This window comes from Nanorana parkeri, unplaced genomic scaffold (genome assembly GCF_000935625.1).
Source record: "Nanorana parkeri isolate BGI_ZX_2015 unplaced genomic scaffold, ASM93562v1 scaffold240, whole genome shotgun sequence".
Lineage (NCBI taxonomy): Eukaryota > Metazoa > Chordata > Amphibia > Anura > Dicroglossidae > Nanorana > Nanorana parkeri.
This window is the reverse complement of record NW_017306508.1, coordinates 941,210-952,079: the sequence shown is the minus strand read 5'-3', so window position 1 is coordinate 952,079 and position 10,870 is coordinate 941,210. Positions and strand designations below refer to the sequence as shown.

At 43.8% G+C, this 10,870-nt stretch overlaps 1 protein-coding gene across 1 annotated transcript in view; it reads left to right on the top strand.

Moving 5' to 3' along the window:
• Positions 1-8,644, top strand: part of DEGS1 (delta 4-desaturase, sphingolipid 1) — a 17,937-nt gene extending 9,293 nt beyond the window's left edge. Inside the window, exons 2-3 of the mRNA XM_018556510.1 lie at positions 3,815-4,557; positions 8,325-8,644. Of these exons, the coding sequence (XP_018412012.1) occupies positions 3,815-4,557; positions 8,325-8,471 (890 nt within the window). The 3' untranslated portion in view covers positions 8,472-8,644. The remainder of the gene's footprint in view (positions 1-3,814; positions 4,558-8,324) is intronic.
• Positions 8,645-10,870: the final 2,226 nt, after the last annotated feature.

The window sequence follows — 10,870 nt, the reverse complement described above, 5'->3', positions numbered from 1 at the left end:
CCCCCCCTCCTCATTTACAGTGAAACCTGGATTGTGCTTGCACATCAGTACATACAATGGCCAATGCCAGGCACAGGAAGCTGCAGGAAGTGAATCCGCAGGAAGGGAGTTCGCCAACACGGGGCGAACTCCCCGATGGTCCATAAAGGACTCTCGCTGGTTCTAGGGTTACTGACTTTTGGTCCCTAAAAAAACAAAACACACAGCTGGATAGGGGAGGTGTTGAATTGTGGTTACACTAGTGTCATTTAGTCCTAACACATACAGTCATACAGAACTAGGATTCATGCACGTTGTGATAACCAATATTGGTTCTTTCATGTGAGAACCTCAAAAATGAAATGTATATATGTGGCCTACAAGTCAGTCAGTCATACAATGATTGTAGCCTTCCATGAGCATTTTATTCATAAATGGAGGACAGTACTTGGCTTTCTCATTGTCAGCCCAGCAGATCACACTTGGTAGAGCAGCTCTCCCTGTGTAATAAGCAGACTTCACTTTGACAGCCAGTCCACACTGACAGCGGGTGGAGTTCAGCTGATTGCACCCATGAGGAAAGTTGCATTGCTTGCATCATTTTAGTAGACCAGCCTTACGGAGTATCTCCTCGAAATCCCTAGTGCAGGGGATCCCTAAAATTGGTGTCTTGCCAACTTCTGTGAAAATCAGTCAGCCAATCACAAAAGCAGGAAATGACATTTCTGGGGGAATGTCACAGAACGCCTCCAGGCTGCCATAGTGCATTGAGGTTGTTTTTCTTTTTTAAGAAAATTGCAGCAACCGCGGGACTGTAATGGGAAGGTCAATTGTAACAGCAAATGACAAAATAACGCGTGTTGCAATGTTCTATGGTATATAATTCCTTTGCTGTGCATAGAGGATGCGTTTGCTTCAATATCTTTATGACTTTGATGTAAAGAATTTAGAATGCCCTGAGGAATTTAGGGGAAAGGCCTTTCCAATGACTCATAATGTCCTTTCTGCTTTCCAGTACCCGGCCTCATTTCCTACCATAGTCCATCTCTTACAGCAGCTTGAAGGGAGTTCTATAGAACTTTTGATGTTGCTGAGATGTGCAGAAAAAAGTTAAGCTAAATATGACATTTTATTTAGTGTTTATTTTTTTTTATTTTTTTAAATAACCGCATTTTTATACTTTTATTCTGCTTTCTTGGTCTTTGCAGCTAAGTTATGGGTGGGAGGAATCTGCAGCGGATCCCAAGAGCCACAAATCTTTCTGTGGCTTCCTTATTAAAAGTCCTAGGCACCTCTGCCGGTCAAGTTCTTCTGTCCTGCTTCACACGTATGACTGTCTGTAATGTAGGGCAGAGTGAGTAAAGGACAATGCAAGTACCCAGTATGCTGCGGTCCTTTTTATACTGAAGCATCCATGGCAGGGTGACCACGCTACCACGACATTAGCATCCTGTGGTTAGTGTTGTAACCCAATTACCGGAAACGATGGTAGCAAACCTAAACCGTCAGGATCAACAGAGGTATTGTAGACCGATCTAATGGGTGCAGTTAAGAAATAGACTCAACGGTATAGATTAGAGGGTAGGCAAACTCTGGCCCTCCAGCTGTAGTGAAATTGCAACCCTCATCTGCCTCTGGGAGTCCTGCCTGTGGCTATCGGAGTCTTGCAATGCTTCATGGGATTTGTAGTTCTACAGCAGCGGGAGGGCAGGAGTTAGCTACCCCTCCTATAAAACGTTTAAAGACTCTTGCAGAATTTTGGGTTCTAGGCAAGGTTTAAAATGAAGTCTATGGTGCCCGTAGAGGTAGTAAAGGATGACACCCAGATGAACGGACCATTTTAGGGGCACAATCTCTTCTGTAACGTGGAGGGGAGAACGGGTGGAGGGTTGACCTTATCCGCAGACCCTTTGCCCTTGGGGTGGATGGGTTTTGCTTGCACAAACGATATTTGCTGTCAGCCTTAGTCTTTGTATACAGTTATTCTGGGGAAAATGAGGCTCCCCTATATCTTGTATGTTGGCTGCCATGGCTGTATGAGGTCTAGGTCTATGGTACCCAAGCTGTGGTCTGTAGGCCTTGCTGTAATGGTATATATACTGCCTCGGCATGATGCATCACTCAGTGCCGTGTGTGGTCAGATATGGGTTCTGTGGTTGTAGATGAGCTGTATTCACAGAGCTGTGTTTTACATGAACTGACCCCTCTCTAGCTCCACCATTGCCTGTCAGTTGAGGAAATGCAACAGCTCGCCATGTTTTCTTTCTGTAGGGGGGGGCGCTAGAGGGAACCGCAGTGGTTAAAACACTTCTTCTGGATTGTTCCTCCTGGTGGTTGGAAGCCATTGACATAAGAGCGTCGCATTCTCAGCATTGAATGTTATTGGAACATGTTGGATGTGGTGTGTTAATTTATTCATATTTAGAAACGGTCAGGTAGTAAAACGATTTATATTTTTAAATCTGAAGCGGTTGTGTGATTTGATGTACACTCCAGAACTGGACAGATCACGAGCACCAGGTCGCCAACGCTTCTTAAAAATGACAGCTGGCGCCTGACATTTTAGGTTTTCTCTAGTTATCGGTGAGATTGACCACAAACTTCCTGCTGGCTCCTGGATTGGACAGACTGGTTCCTGAAATTCCATATTGGTTTGTCAAGCTCACTTCTAGAGACTGCTGTGTCCCTCGTGATCTTGTCCCGGTCAGGAAGTTCAGGGAAGCAGAGCTGAGAGAGTTGGAGCTGAAACATAACAGTAAGTGCTTGGGCAAAACGATAAAGAAATACTTTGCTGGGTGATGCATATTTGTTCTGGATTCATTTATTGATAAAAAGTTTGCACATTTATTACTACTTTAATAGCAGACGAGGCAAATTGCTTTGTCTGTGTACAGTATTTAGTGTGAATGGGCCTTTTAAAAGGTGAATATCAGTTTTGGGTGGCATTTTTTTCTCTCTTTTTTTTTTATGGCAGGGCCCTCCTTACCATCTTGTCTTATTGTATTGTGATTGTAATGTCTTCCTTGTATTGTAAAGCGCTGCGCAAACTGTTGGCGCTATATAAATCCTGTATAATAAGCCAAGTGGAATTTCAGAACGCAATCGTCCTGATATGTGACAGCTCGGTAGCATGTGTTGTTGCAAGGTGCATGCATTTACTAACATGCATATATATTTAAAACATGTAATGACAATGTGATAAGCTTTTTTTTTTTTTTTAAATGTTTTACTTTTATTTAGGGATGCACCGATAATAAATATATTAAAAAAAAGAATAATAAAATAAGATTTAAAAAAAAAAATCGGTTTCGGCCTGACAATTTTTTTTATTTCGGTTTCGGTTTTAAAATGTCCATTTCGGTGCACCTCTACTTTTTATTAAATCATAAAATAATTAAATGTTCCCAATGAGGTTTCTCTGAGTTTAAGTGTTTTTATAATTGTTAATGAGATAAACTGAATAGTAGAGGTTATGAAAAAGTCATCCTAAGATAAAGTAACAAATTGTTTACCTTTTTTTTTTATTTTTATTAAATAAGAAAGTTCCTATATTGGGATATATTATAGCGGTTTGTTTTTGTTAAGAGGTATAATAAAGTTTTGTACTTTGTATATACGAGGTTGAATCTTCTACACCTCTTTAATTTATTATCTCTTGTTTAGTTGTATGCCGAGAGGGGGAATGCCGGTTCCTGCAAGTAGAAGCTTAGTTTTGCATTTGGAGTTTTGTATTGTTTTGGTCTCCATAGTTTCCTTTTTTAGTGTTTCACAGTTGTCAAGACTGCCAAAATACTATAACCTGTCTAATTCCTTTTTGTGTTCCTTTCCCCTCTAGCTAAGTATCCTGAAATAAAGACACTCATGAAACCAGACTACAACCTGTTATGGATTGTGTCGCTGATGGTGCTCACGCAGTTTGTAGCTTTTTACCTGGTGAAGGACCTGGAATGGAAGTGGCTCATGTTCTGGACATATGTGGTGGGAAGCTGCATCAGCCACTCCATGACCCTGGCCATCCATGAGATCTCTCACAACTGCGCCTTCGGAAACAGCAAAGCCATGTGGAACCGGTGCTTTGGAATGTTTGCCAATCTGCCTCTCGGCCTCCCTTACTCGATCTCCTTCAAAAGGTACCATATGGACCACCATCGCTACCTAGGAGGGGACGGCATCGACGTGGACATTCCCACTGCCTTTGAAGGCTGGTTTTTCTGTACCCCCTTGCGGAAGCTCGTGTGGATCATCCTACAGCCACTCTTCTATACCATTCGGCCCATCTGTATCAACCCCAAACCCGTCTCTCAGCTGGAAGTAATAAACTTGGTCGTTCAGTTTTCCTTTGATGCTTTGGTCTACTACTTCCTAGGGGTTAAATCTGTGGTTTATATGCTGGTGGGCTCCATACTTGGTCTTGGACTTCATCCAATTTCGGGACACTTTATAGCCGAACATTACATGTTCCTGAAGGGCCATGAGACCTACTCCTATTATGGGCCCTTAAACTACCTAACTTTTAATGTTGGCTACCACAATGAGCACCATGACTTCCCTAGTGTTCCCGGAAAGAACCTGCCCTTGGTAAGTTCTTGCTCCTCGTTTTTTGGTTTCTTTTGCTTTGTATAAATCATTTTAACCCCGTTGGTGACCCCCCAGTCAAAGTAACTAAGACCACACAATCAGGATGCTCATGGCAAATCACTCTTTATTGTATCAAAAGAAGCCTGGCAAAGACTAATCAACAAAAACTATCTGTCCAGCAGCCATTTCTCGTGCTTAGCCACACACTTCCTCAGGCATTTGGATCTCCAAAGAATAATTAATGCGCACCATAAAAGAAAAAAATGGGAAGTTGGAGCCGGTAAAGCATTGCAACCGCGGGTGTAATGCTCTGGCTCCTGCACACTCTTCCTCCAGTCTCAGTCCAGGGTTGGAATGGGGGACTGAGATGTGACCATGTTTCATGTTACACCCTGAATATGGGTGTTGCCTGAAACATGACATTAGAAGTAAACTTGGCCTTGAATTTTCTTGGTTTTAGAGGGGTAAGCCCCCTATGTTTTTAGCAGGGTTTTTTTGAGTGCCCAGTACTCTTTATGGAGACACCAGAGGTCTTTTGGACCCATGATGCCTCCCCTGCACTCCTGATCCCTGATCAAAGACTCCGCTCCTCAATCTGCTGCTTCACATGGCTCTTCAAGCTGATAACTGAAGGACCTTACCTTGGAAGTCCTTAGAGCTAAGCGGTTTTATACTTGACAGGAGAGTGTGAGGGACGTCTGTTCTCCTCACTCTCCATCCTGATGTGCTGGGGTTTTTGTTTTTCTTGCTGGTACAATTTAGCCATCGGCCTGCTCTTGAAAAGTAAATTGTCCTGTTCGATAATGTCACCAGGTAAGAAAGTAAGGGTAGATCCAGGATTCAGAGTTGTCACCAGAACAGAAAGAGGGGAAATCTTCTAATGGAGGTGTTCTGTCAAGAACACCGACCTCAGCTTCTGTGCATACGCACAGACCGGGATAAACAAGGAAACTGGCATTTACTTACAAAGTATTCATTGTTAATTGTGGCAGTTAATAATATGCCAACGATGGCATTTAAATGATTGGTGGCATTTTATTCACATTCACAACTAACATCGTAAGCAATTGCATAATAATTGTTCACGATGTTAGTTGTTAATGTGAATAAAATGCCACTCATCATTTACTGCCATGGATAGTTATGTAGTTAGTCTGGTTGAAAAAAGACACAAGTCCATCGAGTTCAACCTATAGAGATGAGAGGAAAAACCTAAAACGGAACGCTCAGTTACCCACAATTGATCCAGAGGAAGGCAAAAAACCCCCTATAAAGCATGGTTCAATTTGCTCCAATGGGGAAACAAATTCTTTCCTGACCCCATAATTGCCCATTCACGCCACCTTCAGATCATCTGCAGACCAGATTGTTTCCGGACACAAAATGCATCCTAATGTATCCCTATGCTATTTCTGGCCTCTGTTCACACCAGCGCAGTACAGACCAGACAAATACTGCATGTCTCATTTTGTCTGGTCTGGATTGCACTGGAACTGCGGTCAGGTTCACACCATTTCACACATTTTGCCCTAAGGCAATCGTATATTCAGTGGATGGCATATTAACAGTCACAATTACAAATGCATACTTTCTAAATAAATTCCTGTTTCCTTGTTAATCCCAGTCTGTGCACATGCGCAGGTGCTTAGGTCTACAAATCCGACGGGCTCAGCGTTCTCAACACCGACGCGTGTTTCCAATTCAACTGTCTAAGAGGGGAATTCCCTCACATTTGAAAGATAACCTCTTGTTTCCTATTGCGTCTACTGGACAGGAAGTGAAGATAAATCTCTGATAAGACACCGATGTCAAAATAAACCTGACATTGCTTTTAACCGTCCACTACGCTATCCAAAAATGTGGAAAAAGGTTTTCTGATGTATTCAATCCCCCTCCCCCCGAGAATCTACTTATAACTGATGCTTCCATTTTGGCTGGACCGAACATTTTAACATTCAGTGGTAAATTAATTCTACAGGAGCACTGGAAACGTATCGCATTTTTGTGGCCAAATATCACTTCATTGACTGCCACATGAGGTTTTTTTTAGTTTAGTTGCATTGCTAGTATCCGGTCATGTTTATCTAAGCGCTGTCAGGTTTCTGTGTATCAGTTATTATCTTTTGTTTATAACCTGAGCCAACAATGTTCATTAATAACAGAATGCAAAGGTCAAAATCTCTGTTTTGGCAGATACGGAACTTATTGATTAAAGGGACCATGTGAGGACCAATATGAGCCACCATCAGTGTATAGTTTGCAGCAATGTCATCCTGACCCCTGCATCCACCGCCCTGACCGACCCCTGCATCCACCGCCCTGACCGACCCCTGCATCCACCGCCCTTACGAGTCCCTGACTTGGAAGTAACATGCAGGGTGACCGTTCAACCTTTTGTAGGCTTCACTTACTGCATGCTTCTTTCAGGTCAGTAGCTGGCCACGTATGATATATTAAAGCAGACAGCCAGGTGAATAGCATTTTCAGAAGTTTAGAGGTGGTTGGCCTAAACCTATTTATTTTTGTGTGTGAAAGGTTTCCTATTATCATTGGGGGAGGTGATCTTTGTTACAGGTATGATGTAATCGGCTAGGGTTTCAGTCTGGAGAGCAGAGGTAGATGAGCTGATTAATTCAGGCATAAACAAGACAAAGGTGTAATATAAAACTGCATGCCATATGGGATTTCAAAGAGTCTGACAACAAATATTTCAAATGAAGCCGTTCCTGCAAAAAAAGAAATGAATATGAACCTGTCCTGCTGCCCACTCGGCCAAACTTCACTTCTTCGCAGGTCTAAGCTTGCTGAGATCTTCAGCATCTGGCCCAATACACCGACCTTCTGCCAAACCTTTAAGGTACCACCATGCCCTGCTTGTGACATAGGGGGCCAGCAGTTCAAAACCACAAAGTGCAATGGGGGACTCCAGAATCAGACACTCCTGAAAGCGTTGAGTGTAGTAATGGCCAGAACTTAGTTTTGGATAGAATAGGAGAGGGGCAAACAAATCCCAGGAGCCGCATAGCCATTGCTCCTGGCACCTAACTTTTGAGGTTTTTGATAGGTGCTGTCAATGGAGCTGCCTCCTGAATTCCATATTAATTTGTCCACCCCTTGAGTAGGGGAGGTCAGGTTGTTCCAATAATGGAATGTCCCTATCCGTCCTGTTGAGAAAACTCTTCAAAAACCCCTTTGACAGTTGTCAATGGAACAATGGGCCTTCATTGGAGGCCTTCCTGCTTTGGTGACGGCTTCCGTTTTGGGGGGGTTTCCTCCACTTTCTTTCCCAGTTCCAATAGTATTGGGAGCAAATAAGGTGAATCTCCCCAGCTTGGATGCGCATGCAACTGAGCAAGGGTTCTAATCCCTCAACACTCTACTCAAAAGAGAGCCGTGTGGATTTCTTTTCTTTGGGACATTAGGAACCTTTTGAGATGTTTATTCTGGTGATGATTGCAGCACTTTCATGTTCAGTCCATGTCTCTGTGCTGAGCATCTGGGAGGACTCACAATGGGGGGAATTTATCAAAATCTGGAGCAGATTTGTACTGCAACCAATCAGCTTCTATCTCTCATCTTCAAATCTCAACTGAGCAAACTGAAGAGAGATGCTGATTGGTAGCCATGGGCAACTGCTCCAGTTTCTGTCTGCTCCAGTTTTGATAAATTCCCCCCAATGTGTCCTGCTTGTATTGCGTTGTAGCGCTGAGCTTTTAGTACGTGTTATTTTCTCATTGTCACGTTTTTCCTTTTTCTCCTCTCTGTAGGTGCGGAAGATAGCGGCAGAATACTACAACCCCCTCCCGCAGTACACCTCTTGGGTGAAAGTTCTCTACGACTTTATAATGGATGATACACTCAGCCCATACTCCCGCGTCAAGAGGGAATTGAAGGGAGAGATCAAGCAGGAATAATCTGTGGACCCATAGGACTCTTAAATTCTTGCTCAGAGGGCTCGTATGTGTCTTAGGTTCAGGAATATGGACTTCCCGTGCAAGCCTGACATCTGGAGCTACAGGGCTTAGGTTTTCACACTCCAAATGGTTCTTTTTTTATTTTCATGAGCTAGCAATACAAAATTCCTTTCCGTTTTCTGAGAGCAGGTACATTGTGTAAGGAGGGAAATATGTGGGTTGCCATTTGTGTCCTCCAGAAAATGCTTGTTGGGCCGTGATGGGCTTCAATACTTTAGTCATAGACCCAGAACAAGCATGCAGAGAGAAGTCCAAATGTGTTATCTGTATACCTGTTCCAGGTGAGTGACTTAAGTATTGAAGCCACTCTATAAGCGTGGCAACCGGGCAGCTAGCTGTTCAGAGATAGTTCAGCGGTAGCAGCCTTCATATTTCTATCAGACAGGTTTCCTTTTAAGTAACTGCCCTCGTATGACAAGCTTCAATACGGGACAATAATTACATAAACTCTACTGTCACCTAGTAGGCAGCCATGATGTATTCCTATTGTTCCGCCCACTTCGTAGACGCGGTGTTCTTGAAGGACCAGCGTATAGAGCCCTCTCTGTTATCACCGGGTTTGCGTACCGTGTTATCTGTGTCTGCACTCATCTAGTCGCCACGTGGCGTGAACCAGGTTATGTTATCCATTGAAACTCTTATCAGCTGTGTACTTATTGACCTTTGCAATGTCTGTGGCATAACAACTTTTGGAATGGACTCCTGAGCACTGCATCATGGAGTAACAACACCACCACCAATAACTTGTTCCTTAACTGGTTTTGTCTTTTGAAGGCCCTTTGGAGTGGACACGGCAAAGTGAAAGGAAAGGTGAGTCACCTTGTTTGCTGGGACTACACAGAACCGTTTTGGACTTTGCCTCTCAAAAACTTCCTCTAGGTAGAATGACGCTACCTAGAATCATTTGGTAGATATTTAGTTTTCCAGTATGTAAAGTAGTCATTTACCAAACAATGGTTCCTGCCACCCAAAGGTGATTGCAGGCTTGAAGAATTGGTCCACCAAAAATATATTTCAGGCCATGGTGGGATCATTCGGTTTGTGGCTTCCTGTTCAGGGCATCCTTTAAATCTCTCCTATTAGTGCACTTTGTTATGTAATAGAAATGGGGGTGGGAAAAACAGCGGAATGAGTGAGACTCCATTATGCCTGATAGTAGGAGCTGGGAGCTTCCTAGAAATGAGAAGTCAGCCAATGATTCATATTAACCATCATTAACTATTGGCTTCTTGTTTTTTGGAATGTTGGAGCGCCACAGATGGATCTAGTTGTGAAATTTGGATAAGATCGTTTTTTAGCTTTACCTATATAGTGTTCTTCCTCAACCACCATAGAAATGTGCAAATCGATACACACCAATGGTCTAGAGCCTTGGTTCTCAACTGGTGGGTCGCGACCCCATGTTCAGTGGGTCACCGCATGTCTTCCACTTTTCTAGTTTTGAGGCTCCTCAGCCTCCCTATAGTGCAGCACCGTCCATTCTTGCACCGAGCAGCCATTCAAAATATGCTGCCCGGTGCTGAGTGTTGACTTGTCGAGGTGGGGTGGGCTGGGGGTATGGCTGTGAGGGAGTTCCGCTCATACATGCATTGCTTACAGCTCCCTCGCATGTCCTGTAGAGGTGTCTGGACTGGAGCGACATCATATTGTGCCTCCCGGAACCTCTACAGGGCCGCATAGGAGCTGTACAAGCAATGCACATATGGATGGAGCTCCATCACAGCAGCCCACACTGCCGTGCGTTCCTTTGCAGTGCGATTTGGGTCGAGACTTAATGACCCAGGACAAATGTGGGTCCTGAGGTTACACAGGTTGAGAACCACTGGTCTAGAGGTCTCTATACCAGCTTTGGAGTGTCCCTCAGCGCCCTCACGTCTAATGCAAGTCTGTGGATCGTCATTAGATGTGATGACATCGGTGGTCCTTAGACTACCGGAACCCAGGGGTAGAAGTGGCTGCAGGGACCGGTCGGGGATGAGAATCAGGTGAGTGCATCTCCTTTATTTGAGCCCCCAACAAAATGAGCAATTTGGATAAGATAGTTTTTTAAGTTTCCCCATATAGTGTCCAACTGTGTTCTTCCTCAACCACCATAGAAATGTGCAAATCCATAGACACCAATGGTCTAGAGGTCTCTATTCAGGAGGTTCTGCTTGTCTCTGTGAACTCCTCCTGCTTCTCTGAGTTACAAGGCTGCTTTCTCTTCTCCCAGAGTGGCCAGTTTGCTGTGATTGGATGGTCCTGGATTCTATGCAGAATTTCAATACACCCCACTCCCACTTCCCCAACCCCCTTCCCTCCCATATCAAAGCTGGAGAAAGGCCTAAATTTAAAAAGAA